The 26,109-nt window shown below is 37.7% G+C and overlaps 1 protein-coding gene across 2 annotated transcripts in view; it reads left to right on the plus strand.

The window, feature by feature from the left end:
- Nucleotides 1-26,109, plus strand: part of LOC119075295 — a 303,810-nt gene that overhangs the window by 201,538 nt on the left and 76,163 nt on the right. For both annotated transcript variants that reach the window (XM_037181706.1, XM_037181707.1), the window contains 2 exons: nt 17,970-18,113; nt 19,329-19,435. In XM_037181706.1, coding sequence (XP_037037601.1) covers nt 17,970-18,113; nt 19,329-19,435 — 251 coding nt within the window. The remainder of the gene's footprint in view (nt 1-17,969; nt 18,114-19,328; nt 19,436-26,109) is intronic.

Genomic DNA, 26,109 nt, shown 5'->3' on the forward strand with positions numbered 1-26,109 from the left:
TTGTCGACTTTTCCTGAAACTGAGTCCTAAAGTGAGTTTCCAGATCAACTTTGTACCTTCAAATTTATAAATTAAAATTTTCAATTTTGCAAAGCACCCAACAACGAAAACATAAGTCGGCGCGCCTGGATCTGCCATAGCAACAATTATTAGGTATCCGCTGATGCTTATTGAGTGTTCGCTTAGCTTCATTGCCTACAACGTGCTAAGGTCTGACGGACTCTTACTGAAGCCTAGCGGAGAATTATTAGAACTCATAAGAGATTTGTCAAAGCTCAGCGGAGAATTATTAGAGCTCAGCGGAGGTTTGTTAAATCTCAGCGGAGAATTATTCGACCTCAGCCGATATTTTTGTTCGAAGAGGTGGCATAATTAGACTCAGCGAAGTCTTGTTAGCTTACTAAAGAAGTGGGAGAGGTTACAATTTTAATAAATGTCTACTATCGTTGAAGTGTCGGACACTTTTTTGAATGAAAATATTTTACCGCCGAAGTGAACACAGCAAACATTCATTTTAGTCCTTATAATAGCGGAGTGTCACAGTTGTGTCGAAATATTTTCTGTGTTTTATCGCGACAAAACAAAAACAAAATTTTGTTTTTGCATCGAGTAAAAAGTGTTTTAGTGTTTAGATATGGATGGTAATAATCGAACGTTATTAGTTTTGGGTTGAGCGTTAAAAATAATTCCATTTACCAATATTTCCATCTAATTGGTACCAATTTGATGATAATAACGGTAGCGAGAATTAAAATATTTGTAAAAGGAAAAATTCCATTGGTCGTCGATCAAAAAATATTGGTCGAATATAATTTCCCGTTTAGATATGCCTTGGGGACATAAAGAGACGGAGCACGAATACAATGGAAAGCATCACGGGGGAGTTTCTTTAAATCTTTTCGGTGAATTTTTGTGATAAAATTTTCCATACATTTTCGAGAAACTGTCGTGCCATTTCCCAATGACGGGCCTTAAAGGGTAAATGCGTAAATATGACGCAAGTCCTTTATCTTACTTACAAAATAACTGATATCGGTGAGGGTGACGCATTGTGCGGCGTACGCAAATGTTTTATCAACAAAAAATTAACCTAAAAAATTTGTGAAAGAAAATTTTACAAAAATAAATTTGTGTCACAGGTAGCAGACGATTCAGTTTTCTTCCGTTTAAATTCTTTCAGTCCATTTTTAACCATTTTCCTAACAATAGGTTCCTCAACATCTGCCACTTGTGACGCAAATTTCATTTTGTAAAATTCACAAATTTTTTGGGTCAATTTTTTCTGAATAAGACTTTTGCGTACGCCGCACAATGTCTCCGATGATTTATTTATTTATTTATGCGTATCATTCAGTTCAACGACAGAAACATAACAGCGTGGAGAATGCATTGGTGATATCTGTTAATTAGAAAATTTGTGAAAATCAAAATTTATTTTCTCATTTTCGTCAATACCTCATGCCATGTTTTGCTGAGAGCATCGAATACGCGACAAGTGTTGAACCAAATCTCGCCATCAAAGCCACCAATAAGCCCGGAACCCTAATACGTCTACAACCCTCTAATGCGTCTGTTACCAAAATGCAAGTCAAGTTGCGCATTGTCAAATTTACTGAAACTGTTCATTTTTTAAATTGCGCATAGCGCAATTACGAAAACCCGTACGAAGTACCTTTCAAATAAAACCAACAATTTACGACATTATTTTAGAAACCCAAAATTTTTTGCCAACTTTCCATTGGGTATTCAATTACCTCTCAAATGAAACAAAAACTATCAAAATCGGTTGAGATTTACTCGATTTATGTGCAAAAAGCACTTAGGGCCGAGTAGCGGCCTTAGTGCAAGGGCCCAAATTTGAAACTTTTTTGCCATCATTCTATTCGTCATTCAATTATCTCTCAAATGAAACAAAAACTAGCAAAATCGGATGAGATTTACTCGATTTATGTGCAAAAAACACTTAGGGCCGAGTAGCGGCCTTAGTCCAAGGGCCCAAATTTGAAACTTTTTTTGCCACGTTCTTTTCGGTATTCAATTAGACTCCATAAAAAACTAAATCTAGCAAAATCGGATGAGATTTACTCGATTTATGTGCAAAAAACACGTAGGGCCGAGTAGCGGCCTTAGTCCAAGGGCCCAAATTTGAAACTTTTTTCGCCATCATTCTATTCGGCATTCAATTATCTCTCAAATGAAACAAAAACTAGCAAAATCGGATGAGATTTACTCGATTTATGTGCAAAAAACACTTAGGGCCGAGTACGGGCTTAGTCCAAGGGCCCTAATTTGAAACTTTTTTCGTCACGTTCTTTTTGGTATTCAATTACCTTCCATAAAAAACTAAAACTAGCAAAATCGGATGAGATTTACTCGATTTATGTGCAAAAAACACCTAGGGCCGAGTAACGACCTTTGAGCCCTCCCAACAAGCCCACGTTGCATCTTACCCAAAAACAAAGTTCAGCAACTTTGTTCTACTCGTCAATACCTTTCATTTGATATATCACAAGCAGCTATTGCGTGCGCATTTCGGTAGATATCGTCGAAAGACTGAAAAACACCTATAGGGCCCTAGCTCTGGAAGGGCCGACCCTACCATGCCCATTTTCGAACTTGACCTTACTTTTGTCGATACCAATCGGGGAAAAAAAGAATTTTAAAAAAAGGTTGTGATTTACTCTAGCTAGAGGGGTCACGGACGGACGGACGGACGGACGGACATTTTTAGCCCCGTACGAAGTACTGGGGGCTTATAAGATTAATATGCCGTTTGTAACATGTCGAATTGGAAGCAGCCAGTAAGGGCAAAGCATTTGGTTATGTTCATAGATGACAAATCCGCAATAAAAAAAATGTCCGTCCGTCCGTCCGTCCGTCCGTCCGTCCGTCCGTCCGTCCGTCCGTCCGTCCGTCCGTCCGTCCGTCCGTCCGTCCGTCCGTTCGTGACCCCTCTAGCTAGAGTAAATCACAACCTTTTTTCAAAATTCTTTTTTCCCCGATTGGTATGGACAAAAGTAAGGTCAAGTTCGAAAATGGGCATGGTAGGGCCGGCCCTTCCAGAGCTAGGGCCCTATAGGTGTTTTTCAGTCTTTCGCCGATATCTACCGAAATACGCACGCAATACCTGCTTGTGATATATCAAATGAAAGGTATTGACAAGTAGAACAAAGTTGCTGAACATTGTTTTTGGGTAAGATGCAATGTGGGCTTGTTGGGATGGCTCAAAGGTCGTTACTCGGCCCTAAGTGTTTTTTGCACATAAATCGAGTAAATCTCATACGATTTTGCTAGATTTAGTTTTCTATGGAAGGTAATTGAATACCGAAAAGAACGTGGCTAAAAAAGTTTCAAATTTGGGCCCTTGGACTAAGGCCGCTACTCGACCCTAAGTATTTTTTGCACATAAATCGAGTAAATCTCATCCGATTTTGCTAGATTTAGTTTTCTATGGAAGGTAATATAATACAGAAAAGAACGTGGCGAAAAAAGTTTCAAATTTGGGCCCTTGAACTAAGGCCGCTGCTCGGCCCTAAGGGTTTTTTGCACATAAATCGAGTAAATCTCATCCGATTTTGCTAGATTTAGTTTTTTATGAAAGGTAATTGAATACCGAAAAGAACGTTGCGAAAAAAGTTTCAAATTTGGGCCCTTGGACTAAGGCCGCTACTCGGCCCTAAGTAGTTTTTGCACATAAATCGAAAAAATCTCATCCGATTTTGCTAGTTTTTGTTTCATTTGAGAGATAATTGAATGCCGAATAGAATGATGGCAAAAAAAGTTTCAAATTTGGGCCCTTGGACTAAGGCCGCTACTCGGCCCTAAGTGTTTTTTGCACATAAATCGAGTAAATCTCATCCGATTTTGCTAGATTTAGTTTTCTATGGAAGGTAATTGAATACCGAAAAGAACGTGGCTAAAAAAGTTTCAAATTTGGGCCCTTGGACTAAGGCCGCTACTCGACCCTAAGTATTTTTTGCACATAAATCGAGTAAATCTCATCCGATTTTGCTAGATTTAGTTTTCTATGGAAGGTAATATAATACAGAAAAGAACGTGGCGAAAAAAGTTTCAAATTTGGGCCCTTGAACTAAGGCCGCTGCTCGGCCCTAAGGGTTTTTTGCACATAAATCGAGTAAATCTCATCCGATTTTGCTAGATTTAGTTTTTTATGAAAGGTAATTGAATACCGAAAAGAACGTTGCGAAAAAAGTTTCAAATTTGGGCCCTTGGACTAAGGCCGCTACTCGGCCCTAAGTAGTTTTTGCACATAAATCGAAAAAATCTCATCCGATTTTGCTAGTTTTTGTTTCATTTGAGAGATAATTGAATGCCGAATAGAATGATGGCAAAAAAAGTTTCAAATTTGGGCCCTTGGACTAAGGCCGCTACTCGGCCCTAAGTGTTTTTTGCACATAAATCGAGTAAATCTCATCCGATTTTGCTAGATTTAGTTTTCTATGGAAGGTAATATAATACAGAAAAGAACGTGGCGAAAAAAGTTTCAAATTTGGGCCCTTGAACTAAGGCCGCTGCTCGGCCCTCAGGGTTTTTTGCACATAAATCGAGTAAATCTCATCCGATTTTGCTAGATTTAGTTTTTTATGAAAGGTAATTGAATACCGAAAAGAACGTTGCGAAAAAAGTTTCAAATTTGGGCCCTTGGACTAAGGCCGCTACTCGACCCTAAGTATTTTTTGCACATAAATCGAGTAAATCTCATCCGATTTTGCTAGATTTAGTTTTCTATGGAAGGTAATATAATACAGAAAAGAACGTGGCGAAAAAAGTTTCAAATTTGGGCCCTTGAACTAAGGCCGCTGCTCGGCCCTAAGTGTTTTTTGCACATAAATCGAGTATATTTCATCAGATTTTGCTACTTTTTGTTTCGTTTGACAGATAATTCAATACCGAAAGAAAATTGATAAAAAAAAGTTGTAAATTCGGTTTCCTAAAATTACATCGTAAACTTTTGTTTTATACTTGAGAAGTACTTCGTACGGGCTTTTGTAATTGCGCTAAGCGCAATTTTAAAGATGTACGCTTACAGTTTACAATTTGCAAAAATAGACAATGATGTCAAGTACGCAATAAGGTTACGGAAGCATTTTGATATCGGACGAATAAGGGTTACGGGCTTATTAGGGCTATGGACGTATAATGGTTTCGGGCTAAATAGGTTTACGGGTCGTACGGGGCTCAGTCGTAGCAAACGCTCCGACTGTTCTGATCCCTTGTTTTTATTGCGGATTCGTCATCTATGAACATAACCAAATGCTTTGCCCTTACTGTCTGCTTCCAATTCGACGTGTTACAAACGGCATATTAATCTTATAAGCCCCCAGTACTTCGTACGGGGCTAAAAAGGACACCAAGCAGTGGAAAAGACCAAATTAAGCTCAAATTAAAATATCACAGATAAATTAAGTCACTCACTTCATAAATTCAAATCCAGGTTTTCCAACCACAAAATTGATTCCGTAGTCATTGAATGTATCTCAGATATGCCACCTGAGAATCGTCTAGCAGGACAGTCATTTATGATGTGACTCATTGTTGATTGTATCGATGAACGGTCGCAATCGCACAATGGAGAGTCCACGTAACTCCATTGAAACATTTTCTCTGCACAGCACCCATGTCCGGTGCGCAGTCGATTTATTGTTTTCCAAAGCTTACGGGGCATACACAAGCCAGGAACAGCTTTGGATGGGTCGTCGATGAGAAATTTGTTTTCAAAATCCGGGCATTCCATCCATCTCCGATGATAAGACAAGCATTCCATCCATCTCCGATGATAAGACAAGCTTATAGTCGTTATTCAAATTTGATCTACGACGAGGAGATATTTCTGTCGAAGAGAGGCGTTCAGCAGGGCGATCCTTTAGGTCCACCTGCTTTTTGTATAGGGATAATGAAGATGGCTCATTCTTTAGTTTCAAAGTTAAATGGTTGGTATCTCGATGACGGGACAATAGGTGACGAGTTAGAGGCCCTCCTGTCAGATATTAGAAGGATATTATAGTTTTGTGATTATTCACGAATGGAATTGAACACCGAGAAGTGTGAGGTGTTTTTTGTGAATGCGTCAGTAGAAGAGGAGGATGAAATGTATAGGGAAATATCGGGTCTTTTACCAGGCATTCGTAAAGTAGATAAAGTTTCTTTTGAGTTGCTTGGAGCTCCTATTTTCGAAGAAGGTGTCCATGATATGTTTTCGACTAAAGTTGAAAGCGTTGAGCTGTTGTCGGAGCGTTTACAGCTTTTGGACGTTCATCCTGCTTTATGCGTACTTGTAAGTCGTTCTTAGTACCCGAGGTGTTAAACAGGGTAGATGAGATGTTTCGTACTACGCTTGAAATTATTACGAACACGAAGCTTGGAGTGGTTCCCTGGAAGCAGGCATCTCTACCTATTTCGTTCGGAGGTCTAGGGATTAGGAAATCCTCGGAGTTGGCCTATCCGGCATATTTGTCGTCTGTCCATCAGTCTTCGAAGTTATCGGATGAGATCCTCAGCAAGTTTGGTTTGAAAGTGCTGAACGGTGACGTTTTGTCAGTTTTGCAGAGTCTTCCTTCTGAATACTCTTTGCTGAGCGGAAAATCTAAGAGTATTCAAAAGGAATGGGACTTGGTAGGCGTGCGAAAGGTTTTTGACGAGTTATTGGCTTCTAGTTCTCCAGTGGACCGTGCTAGGTTACTTGCATCATCAACAAAAGAGTCTTCAAAGTGGTTGCAAGTTATACCTTCAAGTAATCTGGGGTTACTTTTAGACAATAATGCGGCAAGAATTGCCGTGGCACTTAGATTGGGTTGCAAGGTATGCGAAGAACACCGTTGTGTTTGTGGGAAGCTAGTAGACGAATACGGTCGTCATGGATTGTCTTGTAATAATAGTAAAGGATGGATTCCAGGACACGATGATGTTAACAATATCTTCTCGCGTGCTTTTTCGTCAGCCGGTGTCCCTAATGTTTTGCAACCACCAGGGATTTGGAGGGACGATGGGAAGAGGCCAGATGGAATGACGTTAATTCCGTGGAGTAGGGGAAAGTCACTGATATGGGACGTGACAGTTCGAGATACTTTAGCTCATTCTTATTTGTCTATTTCGTCGACTAAGGCTGCAGCTGTCGCTGATCAAGCAGAGCGTAGGAAACATAATCATTATGTCGGTCTGAAAGAGAATCACTTGTTTAAACCAATAGCGTTCGAAAGTTTGGGTAGCTGTGGCCCAGAAACGAAAGCATTTCTCGTAGTTTTAGGAAAGATGATGAAGAAGGCTTCCGGAGAGAAGAAGTCTTTAGATTACTTGCTTCAGAAGGTTTCTTTATCGATACAGAGGCGGAATGCGGCTTTTATATTAGGAACTTTTGGAAAAAGAGTTGATGATTTTTATTTACTCTAGTTTTAATTTTTAATTTTTATTTTTTCGTAGCCATACTAATGTTTTCTTTTTTTCTTTTCTATGTTTTTCGGGAATTAACTCGAGCACAAGATATGAAAATTTAATGAAGAAATTTTATTCAATTCTTGTTTCTTTAGTTTTTAGTTTTTTCTTTTGTTTATTTTAATTATTTTAATGAAATGATTTGTAATGAGTTTTTATCGGAGTTTTAGTGCGGGAGAGGACGCTTTCTCCGACAATAAATTAAACATGTTAAAAAAAAATTAACAAAAAAATCTGCGTCGCAAAGTGGCAGATGTTCAGGAACAGACCAGCAAGAAAATTTATCTGCCACATGCGACGCAGATTTTTTTGGTAAAATTTTGGTTGTTTCCAGTCAAATTTTTTTTTGGTAAAAATTATTTGACAGATGATGAGAAAACCTAAGCCAGCTTGTTTGAACTAATTGGGTGTAAAATTTAATTTTTGCGTAACGAAGCTGAAAGCGTCAACTCTAGCGATATCATTCATTTTAGAAATTGTACTTCAAAGACTGCGTCACGAAGAGATTTTTGTTGGGATATCAGTCGATTTAGAAGTGTAGTCAACACTGCTTTTTATAACAGTTTACAGTTTTAATTCAAAAATTTGACGAAATTCGAAAATTTAACGAAAATCGATAATTTGACGAAAAGTTTTCGACACTTGTGTCCTTCCAGTGCTCACTTATGGAGCGGAAACGTTAACTTTAACGAAAGCATCCGAAGATAAATTGAGAGTGACACAAAGAGCCATGGAACGAAGTATGCTTGGAATAACACTCAGAGACAGAATGACGAATCAATGGATTCGACAACAAACCAGGGTCGTTGATGTCATGGAAAGAATAGCATCTCTGAAATGGAGCTGGGCGGGACATATTGCACGAAGGACAGACGAACGTTGGACCAAAAAGATCATGAACTGGCGACCATATAAAAGACGAGCTATAGGTTGACCACCAGAGAGATGGACAAACGGAATTAAGAATATTGCAGGTACAAACTGGCAGCAAATGGCAATGGATCGTACGAAATGGAAAGAAGTTGGAGAGGCCTACATCCAGCAGTGGATAGAAACAGGCTGAAAAAGAAGAAGAAGAAGAAGAAAATTTGACGAAATTCGAAAATTTAACGAAAATCGATAATTTGACGAAAATCGAAAATTTGACGAAAATCGAAAATTTGACGAAATTCCAAAATCTGACGAAATTCAGAAAATTTGACGAAAATCGAAAATTTGACGAAAGTAATTCTCTATCTGCTAGCATTCAAGAAACATCTCCAAAACCCCTATTGACCCACCCATTTCCAACTTTCGACATTTTTCACATATGCCCTTCTGTCCTACTCGTAAAACTCTGAGACTTTGCCGAAAAAATTGTTGATTTTGATCGAACCACGTACTACAACTCATCCTACAATGTTAAAAAGCGAAAAAATCCACTGTTAGGAGTTTTTGGTGTAAAGTGGATTAAATGTATTAAATGGATTAAATAAATTTAATACCATTTTTCACAAAAAAATTTTTCCTATACCTCACGAGTACTTAAACGAGCTGGGGATCGTGCAAATCTATTTTTCGCAATTACTTTACAAATTTTTCAGGTCGGTAGCCTAATTATTTCGGTAAAACTAAAAAAATTTTTTTGGATTAAATGGATTAAATGGATTTAATGGATTTAATGGATTAAATGGATTTAATGGATTAAATGGAAGTGCGTCACCCCTCGCACGAGTAGCTCAAAATTTGATTAGATTTTTCTAATTATTTTTTTGTTCGAATCGTGTGACGAATACCTTACAATTACCTTTGATGGGTCGCACGCCTCTGTAGGTTTCAATACAGCTAAGCTATAGCCGAAAACGCGTTCCCGATCATCGAAAACCACACTCAGAAACCACTTCGAGGTGAATAAAACAAAATTCGGAGATCGGCTGACTAGTTTCCGAGATCGACCGTCGATAGATAGATAGACAGATAGATAGGCAGATAAACAGAAACATACAGAGTAAGTTGAAAGGTTTTGATTGTTTGGAAAAAGTCAATTTGGTGCATTTTGTATGAAAAGTGACCAATTTCAAAACGATGTATCTCCGGCAATTTTAAACCTACACTCGTTTTGCTCGTATTTGAAGCGAGAATATGATAAAATATGTTTTGTGGTGATACAGTCCAAAGGGTAGAAACTGAAATGTTCGGCTATATATAGTTGCCGCGTCTCCAAAAAATTTCTTCGCTATCGCTCCGGGCATGATCATTATCGCCCATGCCTAGTCACATTTACACTTTAAGGGTTTTTTGACTGACAACTTTTGTAAGTATGTCATTTCGACAACATCAAGAAACCTTATGGAAATTAAAAAATTCTAGAGAAATCAGTCTGAATCCCAAAATTTATTAACCAACATTGGAACACCTTACTCATGTCGAAAATATCCCAAATCCATCAAAAAATCCGATGGAAGTTAGGAAGTGCCAGAGGGATCATCTGTCATCCCAAAATTTAGGAACCAACCAACCTAGGCGACAATTTAGTAAAGCTAAATTTTTTTTAAGGACCTTGGGCGCCATTATCTTCTGCTCCACTTCGGGCGCCACGGGCATTTGTCCATTTGGCCCATATGGAAAAGGCGGCACTGAATTACAATAAATAAAAATCGTCCACTCTATTCCTTCCCAACGTTCCAAGAATACATGCTGCGTTTCCTCTTTGAATAGCAATTGAAATTCTTTGCAATAAGTAATCTGTTGAACGCTTTTCCCCTGATGCTTTTTTCATCAAAGATCCTAATTTCGTGAATAAATAATTTTCTTTAAGTTTTCTATAATGATTATGCTTTAATCTCTCCGCTTTCTCTGCAATTGAGCGAGCTTTTTTAGAAGTTTCACCAATATATGAAGGAGCCAACGTATCATGCACTGTCACATCCCATAAAAGAGATTTACCATGACTCCACGGAATTAGAGTCATACCATCAGGTCTTTTACCGTCATCTCTAGAAATTCCTGACCGATCGCAACATCAATGGAAATCGTTCGTGTTATCAAACGGATGCGCTGGACTTCTTGGACAAAATGCTCAGCCTGCCGCTATCACAACTATCGAACTTCCGCAACAACGCATTGAACGTTCTGGATTTGGTTTTCGTGAATGATTCCAATGCAGTCAACGTAACAAGAGACCGATATACTATCATTGAACAAGAACAACAAGACGCCAGACACATTCCGTACGAAATCATGATGGATTACGACACGAGTTCGTTCAACGTGGAGTATGTGACTGTTTTCCAGTATGCAAGAGGTCATTATGAACGAATGGTGGAACAACTGGCAGCCATCAATTTTTAACACGAATTCCAAATTAGAGATGTCTGACGCATATGAATTTTTCGTTCAAACGATGAAATCTCTAATCGAACAAAATGTACCGCAGAAGACCATCAAAAAGTACTCGAACAAACCCAAATGGTGGTCGGCCGAACTGCAACGATAGAAAAATCGACGGAACAAATTATTCAAACGGAAATCAGAAACGGATGTTGGATCATTGGACGAATATGAAGCAGCTTACAATGAATTCAATAAAGAAAGAGATCGTCGGTCGAATGAACACAACATCAGAGTGCAGGAAAATATCAAGTCGAACCCGGCCGAATTTTGGAAATTCGCTAAACTGAAAGGTGGAACTGAAAAATATCCGGACGTAATGGTCGGTACGTCAACTGAAAAAATAGTCGACATGTTTGCAGACTACTTTGAATCGCTTTATGTGCCGGATGCAGAAAACTGTAACTTCGATGAACGATACATTCCGGTCAATGGTGCAGAGGATATAAATCTGTCGCTATTTGACATCAAAGCCGCAATTCATTCACTCGATCCGAAGGGCGGTGCTGGTCCCGATGAAATCAAACCGTTTGTCATGAAAGTGTGTGCATCAGCAGTCGCCTGGCCAGTATGGTTGTTGTATCAAAAATCGTTCGACAGTGGCAAAATAGCGACAGCAGCAAAAGTAAATCGAATCGTTGCGGTATACAAGAAGAAAGGGTCCAAAACTGATGTTAAAAACTACAGAGTCATCGCAATTCAAACAATGCTCATGAAAATTCACGATATCGCGGTCAAAAAAGACATCAGCAAGATAATCCAGCCTCAATTGAAAAGCGCACAACATGGGTTCAGAAACAAGAAGTCAGTTGTCACGAACTTGTTAGTCCAGACTACCCTCGCACACCAAGCATTCGAACGAAATTGTCAACTGGACACATTCATTGGTAATTATCAGACCGCTTTCGACAAAGTGGTTATTATGCTGCTGATCATCAAATTTGCCAGATTCAAAATTGGTAAAAAGACTGCAAGATGGTTGTGGCAATACTTGATCGGCCGTACAAATTTTGTTCAAATTGGAAAGTCAAAGTCCAGATTGTACGAGTCACCATCTGGAGTACCACCTGGCAGCTCACTGGGACCGTTGATGTTCACCGTCTTCATCGATGACTTGGTCGACGTGGTACGATTTGCACATATGCTATTGTTTGCTGATGACATGAACTTGGCGTCAATCATATGTGACTTTCAAGATACGCTTAAAATGCAACGAGATATCGACAATGTGATTAATTTTTTTTCTCTCGCATCGTCTCATAATTGGTCTGTGTCGTTTTTAGGTCTTTTTTCCATAGGAAAAAAAGACCTATTGTGGGCACTTCATCTGTCCGTCCGTCCGTCCGTCCGTCCGTCCGTCCGTCCGTCCGTCCGTCCGTCCGTCCGTCTGTCCGTCTGTCCGTCCGTCCGTCCGTCTGTCCGTCCGTCCGTCCGTCCGTCCGTCCGTCCGTCCGTCTGTGTCACAAATAAAATGTGATTGATAAAAGTTAAAATTGCAATGCTACTATGAACAAACCAACACCAGGCAAATCAATTATTATTTGTTATCTGGTAACCAATCGCTCATAGCAGACATTGCAATTTGAAAGTTTGGTAGTTGTTGGTAGTTGGACCCCCAAAATATTTAGCAGCAAAGATGTTTCTTACTCGAGAGACGCACACCGACTGACGAAATTATTCGGCCTGCTTGCCTTTTTATAACTCAAATATTTGGTAGTTGACTACCTCGGTGGTAAATTGCAATGCTACTATGAGCAAACCAACACCAGGCAAATCAATTATTATTTGTTATCTGGTAACCAATCGCTCATAGCAGACATTGCAATTTGGTAGTTGTTGGTAGTTAGACCCCCAAACTATATAGCAGCAAAGATGTTTCTTACTCGAGAGACGCACACCGACTGACGAAATTATTCGGCCTGCTGGTCTATTTATAAATCGAGTATTTGGTAGTTGACTACCAAAGTGGTAGTTGACTGACTACCAAAGTGGTAGTTGACTGACTACCAAAGTGGTAGTTGACTGACTACCAAAGTAGTGACTGACTACCAAGTGGTAGTTGACTGACTACCAAAGTGGTAGTTGACTGACTACCAAAGTGGTAGTTGACTGACTACAAAGTGGTAGTTGACTGACTACCAAAGTGGTAGTTGACTGACTACCAAAGTGGTAGTTGACTGACTACCAAAGTGGTAGTTGACTGACTACCAAAGTGGTAGTTGACTGACTACCAAAGTGGTAGTTGACTGACTACCAAAGTGGTAGTTGACTGACTACCAAAGTGGTAGTTGACTGACTACCAAAGTGGTAGTTGACTGACTACCAAAGTGGTAGTTGACTGACTACCAAAGTGGTAGTTGACTGACTACCAAAGTGGTAGTTGACTGACTACCAAAGTGGTAGTTGACTGACTACCAAAGTGGTAGTTGACTGACTACCAAAGTGGTAGTTGACTGACTACCAAAGTGGTAGTTGACTGACTACCAAAGTGGTAGTTGACTGACTACCAAAGTGGTAGTTGACTGACTGGTGTGACTACCAAAGTGGTAGTTGACTGACTACCAAAGTGGTAGTTGACTGACTACCAAAGTGGTAGTTGACTGACTACCAAAGTGGTAGTTGACTGACTACCAAAGTGGTAGTTGACTGACTACCAAAGTGGTAGTTGACTACCAAAGTGGTAGTTGACTACCAACATGGTAGTTTACTAATACGGATGTTGTAGATATGTTTACTGTTTGAGAGCTGCACACCGACTGATGAAATTAATCGGCTTGCTTGCCTATTCATAATTCCAAAATTTGGTAGTTGAATACCAAAGTGGTACTTGAATGAGTACCAAGCTAGTAGTAAACAGAAATTGAAAAAAAATGAAAAAGACCTCACCAGGCTTCAGCCGGTCTATTCTTGTTTTATATTTTGTAGGTGTTTTTCGAGAACGTTGTTTTTCGGGAATTCAGGGCCTAAAGTAACATACACTGTAGGTCTTAGCATAGGCATGATTTTCCGAAAGTCTAAACTCTCTGGGGTGAGTTATTGAGGGAAGTGTGATTTTAGTTTTAATTTCTTTTTCTCGCAAATGCGTTGACGATGTTTGCATGGAACGATTTTTCAGAATCTTTTGATTTAAAGGCTAAGAGTAAAAAATTTAGTGGAAAATTTAATTATTTTTTTGGTACGTTAATTAATTAGTCTTTGATAGATGCATATCACAATTTCTTTATATTCTTATACAGATTCTAAGAATTTCTCATTTTTATTTGCCTAAAAAATTTAAAAAAAATCACCGGTGCTCCAGCCCCACTCATTACATACAACAGTTCTTGTGATTTTTTTCAGAATTTTACACGCAATAAACCTAAAGCTTGTGCAGAAACAAACACACCCTACAATCAAAACACATTCTAAACAACGAGTTTACTACAGTCATACGTGTTATGTGCGCACATAGACGACCTTAACGTGTGTATGCTCTGTAATACAGGGTCTGTATGCAGATTGACTTTGAATTGTTTTCGATACAAAGGTATTGTCTTTGTCGACCTGCAGGAGATATTCAGCTGTTGCTGATTCTGCACAAGCTTATATCTGATGAGTGTAAAAGCACTCGAGTGATAAAAAATAAAGGTGAAACTCATCACTTCATCAATTACTCTTCTATAGCATCGTTCTTGAGTCTCATGTTCTACCTCAAACTTCTACAAACTGAGACCCTTCTAGTTCTTGAGATTGGAGACATTTTTCAGTTATTTTAGTTAAAAATATATCAATTTAATTGTTATATTCTCTACATTAAACACTCAGTCAGGCCAAAGATTGGATTAGCTCGAAAGCTAGTAATCAGAATATGTGAAAGCTAACTCGTTTCTTATCAATAATTCTATGATAATGGATAAACAGAACATCCTCAAGAATTCAGACAAAAAAAATTTACCTACACGCTCACTCGGCCGGTACACACCTGGTACATCATTTCTCTCTAACAAAACCACTTCAGCCTAAGGTTTCTGGAATACCATCAGAATGAAAAAGGCCCATCTCACAGAAAAAAGAGGGCCCCCAGAAATGTTTTTTCCTCCCGGCGAAAAATTCTTATTGAACACTCCCAGCGATCGGGCCCATTACCCCTTTGTTCTAATAATATTCCCTTTCATTTTTACACTTTTATCTGTTATCTCAATTTTCTTTTAGCTTTCATTTCTAAATTATTTCTCTTGCCGTAGAAATTCCCATCACGAAATTATCCATCACTAAATTATCTATCACAAAAATTCCCATCACTAAATTATCCATCACAAAAATTCCTATCACAAAAAAAAACCCATCACAAATTCATATCACAAAAATTTTGACGGTCTTAAAAGGGGTCGTTTGTAACACGTCGAATTGGAAGCAGACAGTAAGGGCAAAGCATTTGGTTGTGTTCATAGATGACGAATCCGCAATAAAACAAGGCATCAGAACAGTCGGAGCGTTTGCTGCGACTTAGCCCCGTACAACCCGTAATCCAATTTCGTCCGCAACCATTATACGTCCGCAGCCCTAATAAGCCCGGAACCCTAATAAGTCTACAACCCTCTAATGCGTATGTTACCAAAATGCAAGTCAAGTTGCGCATTGTCAAATTTACTGAAACTGTTCATTTTTAAAATGGGAAATTGTATTCGACCAATATTTTTTGATCGACGATCATTGGAATTTTTCCTTTTACAAATATTTTAATTCTCGCTACCGTTATTATCATCAAATTGGTACCAATTAGATGGAAATATTGGTAAATGGAACTATTTTTAACGCTCAACCCAAAACTAATAACGTTCGATTATTACCATCCTTTTTAAAATTGTGCATAGCGCAATTACGAAAGCCCGTACGAAGTACCTTTCAAATAAAACCAACAATTTACGACATTATTTTAGAAACCCAAAATTTTTTGCCAACTTTCCATTGGGTATTCAATTACCTCTCAAATGAAACAAAAACAAGCAAAATCGGTTGAGATTTACTCGATTTATGTGCAAAAAGCACTTAGGGCCGAGTAGCGGCCTTTGTGCAAGGGCCCAAATTTGAAACTTTTGCTAGATTTAGTTTTTTATGGAAGGTAATTGAATACCGAAAAGAACGTGGCGAAAAAAGTTTCAAATGTGGGCCCTTGGACTAAGGCTGCTACGCGGCCCTAAGCGTTTTTTGCACATAAATCGAGTAAATCTCATCCGATTTTGCTAGTTTTTGTTTCATTTGAGAGATAATTGAATGCCGAATAGAATGATGGCAAAAAAAGTTTCAAATGTGGGCCCTTGGACTAAGGCCGCTACGCGGCCCTAAGCGTTTTTTGCACATAAATCGAGTAAATCTCATCCGATTTTGCTAGTTTTTGTTTCATTTGAGAGATAATTGAATGCCGAATAGAATGATGGCAAAAAAAAGTTTAAAATTTGGGTCCTTGGACTAAGGCCGCTACTCGGCCCTAAGTGTTTTTTGCACATAAATCGAGTAAATCTCATCCGATTTTGCTAGTTTTTGTTTCGTTTGAGAGATAATTGAATACCGAAAAGAACGTGGCGAAAAAAGTTTCAAATTTGGGCCCTTGATCTAAGGCCGCTACTCGGCCCTAAGTGTTTTTTGCACATAAATCGAGTAAATCTCATCCGATTTTGCTAGATTTAGTTTTTTTATGGAAGGTAATTGAATACCGAAAAGAACGTGGCGAAAAAAGTTTCAAATGTGTTCCCTTGTACTAAGGCCGCTACGCGGCCCTAAGCGTTTTTTGCACATAGATCGAGTAGAATAGTCGAATAGAATGATGGCGAAAAAAGTTTCAAATTTGGGCCCTTGGACGAAGGCCGCTACTCGGCCCTAAGTGTTTTTTGCACATAAATCGAGTAAATATCATCCGATTTTGCTAATTTTTGTTGTTTTTTGAGAGGTAATTGAATACCCAATGGAAAGTTGGCAAAAAATTTTGGGTTTCTAAAATAATGTCGTAAATTGTTGGTTTTATTTGAGAGGTACTTCGTACGGGCTTTCGTAATTGCGCTCTGCGCAATTTTAAAAATGAACACTTTCAGTAAATTTGACCATGCCCAACTTGACTTGCATTTTGGTAACAGACGCATTAGAGGGTTGTAGACGTATTAGGGTTCCGGGCGTATTGCGGCTACGGACGTATTATGGTTACGGACGAAATAGGATTACGGGTCGTACGGGGCTAAGTCGCAGCAAACGCTCCGACTGTTCTGATGCCTTGTTTTCATTGCGGATTCGTCATCTATGAACATAACCAAATGCTTTGCCCTTACTGTCTGCTTCCAATTCGACGTGTTACAAACGGCATATTAATCTTATAAGCCATCAGTACTTCGTACGGGGCTAAAAAGGGATAAGACCCGAGCTGGAGTTCTTTACAGAGTTCCGTCTTAAAAGTTATCATGTGTGGCGACACAGTGGCGAACTTCTTGTTTCTCTGTTGTTCATTTTTTGTATTATGTTACAGTTTAATGTGTGAAAACATATTTTTAATAATTCTCTAAATCTATGTAATCTCTATGTATATCTAATGTATATAAAATTGCATGTACATTTACCACCGCCTTCATACATTAAGGAATCTAGCAAGAAAAAACGGTCAATTGCGGATAAGGCGGAAAGATTTAAACATAATCATTACAAACATTTGAAAGAAAATTATTTGTTCACTCCGTTAGCTTTCGAAACTTTAGGTTGTATGGGGCCAGAAACTATGAAATTTGTTCAAAAATTGGGATCAATCATGAAGGCTGCTTCAGGAGAACCACGTTCAACAGATTATTTATTACAGGATATTTCAATTGCCATTCAAAGAGGGAACGCGGCATGCATTTTGGGAATATTAAAAGCTAATGGAGTAGATGACTTTTATTTATTGTAAAATTTATTTTTACTGCGCCACTGTGAGCAGTCTTTTTTTCGCTTGTCAATAAAGTACTTACGTATTTTCCTATAATGTTCGTTATATTCCACAGTTCTATAATCTACCATTACATAACTATTTCCTGTATTTAATCAAGTAGCTCCCAAAAGTTTTTCATTTTTACCTTTTCAATGTTTTAAGCGAATCGTATAACATAACATGCTACATCTTTAACATTATACTTGTCTATTACGCTTTTCAGATAGTGGATGGTAATGCAAAAACTGATGTTTCAAATCGACGTGAACCGGGTATGTTTTGTGGCGAAGCTGAACAACCGCAAACATTCATTAGTGAAACGAGTTACGTTAAAATATTGTTTCATGCTGACAACTTCACAGATCAGGTACAGCTTATATAAATGTGTGTTGTTTTTCTCGTGTAATTGATTTTTTTTGGCTACAAAAAATATGTTTGCATGCATAATAACGTTTGGGGCAGTGTTATACGACAAATTTTGAAAGTTGAAATGAGTATAATCCGAGGGGTGACGCACTTCCATTTAATCCATTTAATCCATTAAATCCATTTAATCCATTTAATCCAAAAAAAATTTTTTAGTTTTACCGAAATAATTAGGCTACCCACCTGAAAAATTTGTAAAGTAATTGCGAAAAATAGATTTGCACGATCACCAGCTCGTTTAAGTACTCGTGAGGTAAAGGAATTTTTTTTTTTGTTAAAAATGGTATTAAATTTATTTAATCCATTTAATCCATTTAATCCATTTAATCCATTTAATCCACTTAATCCACTTTACACCAAAAACTCCTAAAAGTGGATTTTTTTCGCTTTTTAACATTGTAGTATGAGTTGTAGTACGTGGTTCGATCAAAATCAACAATTTTTAAGACTTTTACAGTATTTTGTAAAATGAAGTTTTTTCGTATTTAATCCATTTAATCCAATTTTTATTCCATTTAATCCATTAAATCCATTTAATCCATTTAATCCATTAAATACATTTAATACCATTTAATCCATTTAATCCATTTAATCTAGAAGTGAGTTACCCCTCGGTATAATCTCAAAATTAAAGTTTAACCAAACTGGTGGTGACGTTTATGAACTAATGCTTACCTTGTTTGTTCAAAATCATTTTGTTTTCCCATAATTTTGTTTTACTGCAACCCATTTCATTACATAACTCGGTTCTCACTCAGTATTATAATGTACAAAAATGGCAAACTTTAGATGTCTCTATTGCGTATATTCCCCGGATAGTGTGTGTTTGTTTGTTGTTTAGCGTAAATCGTTGAGTATGAACCTCGGTACAATGTACTTTATTAGTCCCGTCGCCTCGTGTCGTAATTACACATCTAGTGTAAAATAATTACAAATCTAGTCCTAAATAAAGTACTTTGCACTCGATGTCATTAATAACCATTTTTGGCTCAACATAACTATGCTTGACACAGATAATATTTTATTGTACAAAATATACATGTGAATCAGACACGAAGACCCATAACAACATCGATTCCTGTTCCTACTATATATCCATACATGCAGAAGAAGAAAAAAGAATTTATTTGTAAACCAATTTCATTCCATTTGTCAGACATACTTTTCATTCGATTCAAGAGCCGAACAACAAATGGAAGTCTACTTGAGATATGGCCAACATCCAGAATTGTATCCAAATCGTCGTGGTGAAGTGGTGCAAGGGTAAATACGTATTTATTTATAACGGACCATTTACAATTCAAATTTAATATTGTGATGTTCTTGGAAATATTTCTGTTCGATTTACACTTTTATCACTAATTGATTTTCGTTGTAATTGCCATTCTGTATTGAAATTGAAAATTTCTCTGCTCAATGTACATTATTTATAAATATTACTTTTTCTATTAAAACAAAAGCTTTATCAAGTTGTTCAACGAAATTGGGTCAAATTTATTGCAGTTATTGACTATTTCGATAAACTGCTTATTCAATCACCGTTGAATTTTGATTTTAGTCATCTATGCACAACTGAATAATTATAGTCGGCGTACCTATCCTCGGACAATTAATTTTTTAGCCCCGTACGAAGTACTGGGGGCTTATACGATTAATATGCCGTTTGTAACACGTCGAATTGGAAGCAGACAGTAAGGGCAAAGAGTTTGTCTATGTTCATAGATGACGAATCCGCAATAAAAAAAATGTCCGTCCGTCCGTCCGTCCGTCCGTGACCCCTCTAGCTTGAGCAAATCACAACCTTTTTTCAAAATTCTTTTTTTCTCCGATTGGTATCGACAAAAGTAAGGTCAAGTTCGAAAATGGGCATGGTACCCTTCCAGAGCTAAGGCCCTATAGGTGTTTTTCAGTCTTTCGACGATATCTACCGAAATACGCACGCAATAGCTGCTTGTGATATATCAAATGAAAGATTTAGTTTTTTATGGAAGGTAATTGAATACCGAAAATAACGTGGCGAAAAAAGTTTCAAATTTGGGCCCTTGGACTAAGGCCGGTACTCGGCCCTAAGTGTTTTTTGCTCATAAATCGAGTAAATCTCATCCGATTTTGCTAGATTTTGTTTTATTTGAGAGATAATTGAATGCCGAATAGAATGATGGCAAAAAAAGTTTCAAATTTGGGCCCTTGGACTAAGGCCGCTACTCGGCCCTAAGTGTTTTTTGCACATAAATCGAGTAAATCTCATCCGATTTTGCTAGATTTAGTTTTTTATGGAAGGTAATTGAATACCGAAAAGAACGTGGCGAAAAAAGTTTCAAATTTGGGCCCTTGGACTAAGGCCGCTACTCGGCCCTAAGTGTTTTTTGCTCATAAATCGAGTAAATCTCATCCGATTTTGCTAGATTTTGTTTTATTTGAGAGATAATTGAATGCCGAATAGAATGATGGCAAAAAAAGTTTCAAATTTGGGCCCTTGGACTAAGGCTACTCGGCCCTAAGTGTTTTTTGCACATAAATCGAGTAAATCTCATCCGATTTTGCTAGATTTAGTTTTTTATGGAAGGTAATTGAATACCGAAAAGAACGTGGCGAAAAAAGTTTCAAATTTGGGCCCTTGGACTAAGGCCGCTACTCGGCCCTAAGTGTTTTTTGCACATAAATCGAGTAAATCTCATCCGATTTTGCTAGTTTTTGTTTCATTTGAGAGATAATTGAATACCCAATAGAAAGTTGGCAAAAAATTTTGGGTTTCTAAAATAATATCGTAAATTGTTGGTTTTATTTGAGAGGTACTTCGTACGGGCTTTCGTAATTGCGCTATGCGCAATTTTAAAAATGAACACTTTCAGTAAATTTGACCATGCCCAACTTGACTTGCATTTTGGTAACAGACGCATTAGAGGGTTGTAGACGTATTAGGGTTCCGGGCGTATTACGGCTACGGACGTATTATGGTTACGGACGAAATAGGATTACGGGTCGTACGGGGCTAAGTCGCAGAAAACGCTCCGACTGTTCTGATGCCTTGTTTCTACTTTGTTTAAGTATTACAAAATTACAAGCTATTATTATTTGGATAGTTTATATTTTCCTCATGACACAAATTTAATTAAGATTCGTTTGAATTAGACTAATCAAACTATTTATTGCCGAATTGTTTTTAATTAACAATTTCATTCGGCCGAACATGAAAACCCAATAGTCGGACACTTTTCTCCGATGCCCGGACATCTCTATTTCAATGTTGGGACACTTACTGAATTAAACAATTTCTCGGGTTTTTCTTAATAAAATAAGAAAAATCAATTTTTAAACATTCAAATACACTAAAAATAAAATGAAAACACTAAATTGAATAGAAACGAGCCGTCAGAACAGTCGGAGCGTTTGCTGCGACTGAGCCCCGTACGAACCCGTACATCTATTGCGCACGTGACCCTAGTTGGTCCGTCGCCGTACTCTTATCGTAAGTCTAGTGCGCCCGTAAACGTCGGTAAAGTAAAATTCTTATGAAATTTGTACGTCTTAAAAATTGCGCATAGCGCAATTACGAAGCCCCGTACGATGTTTCTTTCAAACGTTCAAACTTGCAGTGGAGGTGTGACGCAAGTCCTGTTATCCACTTACAAAAGAACTGATATCGGTGTAGGTGTCGCTTACAGATTCGACACGCAAAAAGATATGCGTCACAAATGACAGCTGATGAGGAAAGCACGCGAAAGTTTGATCAACAAAACTTTTATATTACCCGAAAATTTTTGGAAGAAAATTATAACAAAAAAAATTGCGTCAACAAGTGGTAGATGATTCGGCTTTCTTCCGTTTGAATTCCAATCTTTAAAGCAATATATTTCACAATTTTAAAAAATTTCCTTCCTCAACATCTGCCACTTGTGACGCAATTTTTTTTGTTATAATTTTCTTCCTAAAATTTTTCGGGTAAAATTTTTGTTGATCAAACTTTCGCGTGCTTTCCTCATCAGCTGTCATTTGTGACGCATATCTTTTTGCGTGTCGAATCTGTAAGCGTCACCTACACCGATATCAGTTCTTTTGTAAGTGGATAACAGGACTTGCGTCACACCTCCACTGCAAGTGGTTTTGGGCGATATCAGCTCTTTTGTAAGTTGTGATTTTTTAGAATTTGGTCGCAGATAATAGACAATCATATTGTGCAGTTTGAACGAAAATATTCTTCTTACAAAACCGTATAAGTTTCTCTTTAATCTCAACCTTCCAGCTTTCATTTGACGAAAATCGAAAATTTTACGAAAGTCAAAAATTTGATGAAAATCGAAAATTTGACGAAAATAAAAATATAATCTAAAACTCAATAAATTTGTCTTTTAAACGAACTTTCTATCTGCCGTATTTTCCGAGTTATGGCTGACATAGCTCGCACTTAAAACGCTCGTAGTTCCCAAATAGACAACTTTTTAGGAAAACCATGAAACACGTGTCGACTAGAATGTGAAACTCTATAACTTTTTCTTTTAAACGAACTTTCTATCTGCCCTATTTTCCGAGTTATGGCTGACATAGCTCGCACTTAAAACGCTCAAAGCTCCCAAATAGATAACCTTTTAGGAAAACCATGAAACACGTGTCGACTAGAATCTAAAACTCTATAACTTTGTCTTTTAAACGAAATTTCTATCTGCCATATTTTCCAAGTTATGGCTGACATAGCTCGCACTTAAAACGCTCGTAGCTCCCAAATAGTCGACTTTTTAGAAAAACCATGAAACACGTGTCGACTAGAATCTAAAACTCTATAACTTTGTCTTTTACACAAACTTTCCATCTGCCATATTTTCCGAGTTATGGCTGACATAGCTCGCACTTAAAACGCTCGTAGTTCCCAAATAGACAACTTTGTAGGAAAACCATGAAACACGTGTCGACTAGAATGTGAAACTCTATAACTTTGTCTTTTAAACGAACTTTCTATCTGCCATATTTTCCGAGTTATGGCTGACATAGCTCGCACTTAAAACGCTCGTAGTTCCCAAATAGACAACTTTGTAGGAAAACCATGAAACACATGTCGACTAGAATGTGAAACTCTATAATTTTGTCTTTTAAACGAACTTTCTATCTGCATTATTTTCCGAGTTATGATGGCTGACATAGCTCGCACTTAAAACGCTCATAGCTACCAAAGAAGCGACTTTTTAGGGAAAGCATGAAACACGTATCAACTAGAATCTAAAACTCTATAATTTTGTTTTTTACACGAGGTTTCCATCTGCCGTATTTTCCGAGTTATGGCTGACATAGCTCGCACTTAAAACGCTCATAGCTCCCAAATAGACGACTTTTTAGGAAAACCATGAAACACGTGTCGGCTGAAATCTGAAACTCTATAAATTTGTCTTTTAAACGAACTTTCTATCTTTTATATTTTCTGAGTTATGGGTCATATAGCTCAATAGCTTAACACGCTCATAACTCCGAAATTATAAGCTTTTATAAAAATTCCTTCAAATTAGTTTCTTAGAATTACGTCCTTAACATACCCTGAAAATTTCAGCCAAATTCAAAAGTTTCAGTTAACAGAATAACAAAGTGACAAAGTAACAGAGTGACAAAGTGACAAAGGTTGGTAAAATTCATCAATTTCAAATTGTATGAAAATCTATTTCTTCATACAAATTTCTACAAATTTCCAATTTTTGAAATTTAATATCTCGGCCAAATCTTAACCTTATGAGGCGTGTGATAGCTCGTTGAACTCGTATGGACGCCCAGATTACGAATAAAATACTTTGGGGGTAGTAGGAGCGAAGGGGGAAAAGTCAAAAAGTTCGTGTATATATGTTCCTCAGTCCTGCGGAAAAAATTTTTTGTCAAATTTTTCAGTGTGAACGGACTTGCGTCACGGCCCTTCACTAACGTAGGGCCATGATGAAGGCGACAAAGAGTCGATTAACATAACTGAAGATGAAGAACAGCAAAATTACTCACTTAAGAAGCGAGAACGAGAAATTGAAATTGCAGAGGTGCAGAGTAAAATCGAAAATGAAACTTTAGAGATCTACAGGAGCAGCGGAATATGGAAACATTTTATGAAAATAAGAGACGCTACTTCCAAAGATCGAATCCATTATGTTCAATGTATAGAATGCAAAGCGTTGTTGACATATAAGGAGCACGGAGGGACTTCCCACTTAAATCGACATAAATGCAAGATAAATGATCCATCAGCCGAATGTCTACCATTTAGGAAAGTACCAGATGAAAAGGTGGATGATGTTCAAAAGGTATTGGTTCAAAACATCATCAAGTTCTGTGCAGAAAATTTAAGCCCCCATGAAGCAGTTTGCGGGTCAGTCAGTTTCATAAATTTTTTGTAATCATTTGTTACTATGGGCCAGAATTTGGGTAACATAGAGCGGAAGAAAATTTTTCCAAAGTCAAATACGGTGCAGCGATAAATTGAAAATCTTTAGGACGAAAATCGGCGCACAGTTTACTCTAAATTCCGGGAAGCCTGCAAAAATGGATGGTGCTCAATATCGTTGCAAATCGAAAAAGTTTTTTCTGATACTGCAGAAAAATCTGTGATCTCCATGAAAATTCAATATATAATATGAATCTTTTCAATAATTTTGGGGGACACGAACAGGACCTTATGCCTTTGATAATTGTTACCGATAAGCAACCAATTTTCATTTATGAGACTTTTTCTTCAAGATAAAATTTGTTAGTAACATTAAATGTTCGAAGTGACTAATGGCACGCGCGTGCGATTAGTGTATAATAGCCTATTCGCACGCGCGTGCGATTAGTGTATAATAGACTATTCGCACGCGCGTGCGATTAGTGTTTAATAGACTATTCGCACGCGCGTTCGATTAGTGTATAATGGACTAATCGCACGCGCTCACAAAACAAAACGAAGTCAACTAGTGATTCCTTTTACAAAATGACTGAGGTATAACTACTGATCCCTTCTACAAAATAAAACGAAGTCATCTAGTGACTCCTTTTACAAAATGACCGAGTTACAACTAATGATTCATCCACAAAAAACAATGAAGTCAACTAAGCCCTCACTTGGAAGGGCTGACATTTAGGGTTTAGCAAAATGTCAGGATTCGGCACATTTCAAGTAAATGCGCTAATGATTCCTTTTACAAAACGAAACGAAGTCAACAGTGACTTCGTTTACAATATGTCTAAGACACAACTACTGATCCCTTTTGCAAAATAAAACGAAGTCATCTAGTGACTCCTTTTACAAAATGACCGAGACACAGCCACTGATTTCTCCTACAAAAGAGAACGAAGCCACCTAGTGATTCCCTTTACAAAATAAACCGAAGTCAAAAGTAACTACTTTCACAATATGACTGAGACACAATTACTGATCCATTTACATAATAAAGCTAAGTCATCTAGTGACTCCTTTTACAAAATGACAGTGATACAACTACTGATTCCTTCTACAAAAGAAAACAAAGTCACCTAGTAACTACTTTTACAAAAACATAAGCTACGTCGACCCGTATGAAACACCTTTGGAAACACCTATCAGTGTCAAAGCTTCAATCATATTACAATATTACACTGACATATTCACTAACCATTAGAGGAAATTTACCGTAAAAATATGTGGAAATCAGCTTTAACCGACTCCAGATACACGTAATTAATGTAAGAATTGCTGCAAATGACTTATACCACTTATTTATGAAGAATGCATAACAATTCCACTCATTCTAAAGGAACGGGCACTTGAAGATAGATGATAAATTGAAAATTTCGTCGTAGAGTGACCTTGCTGCAAACAAAATGTCGTAAAAGATACTTGTTGTGAGGCTGGCGAGTCCTATGTCGAGTGTGGTATTGTTGTAAAGCTTAGACTGCAAGCTGATCAGGCATTATTGTTTTGTTGCAGACAGGATCAACCTGTGTATTGCAGATGAGTC

This window comes from Bradysia coprophila, unplaced genomic scaffold (assembly GCF_014529535.1).
Source record: "Bradysia coprophila strain Holo2 unplaced genomic scaffold, BU_Bcop_v1 contig_197, whole genome shotgun sequence".
NCBI lineage: Eukaryota > Metazoa > Arthropoda > Insecta > Diptera > Sciaridae > Bradysia > Bradysia coprophila.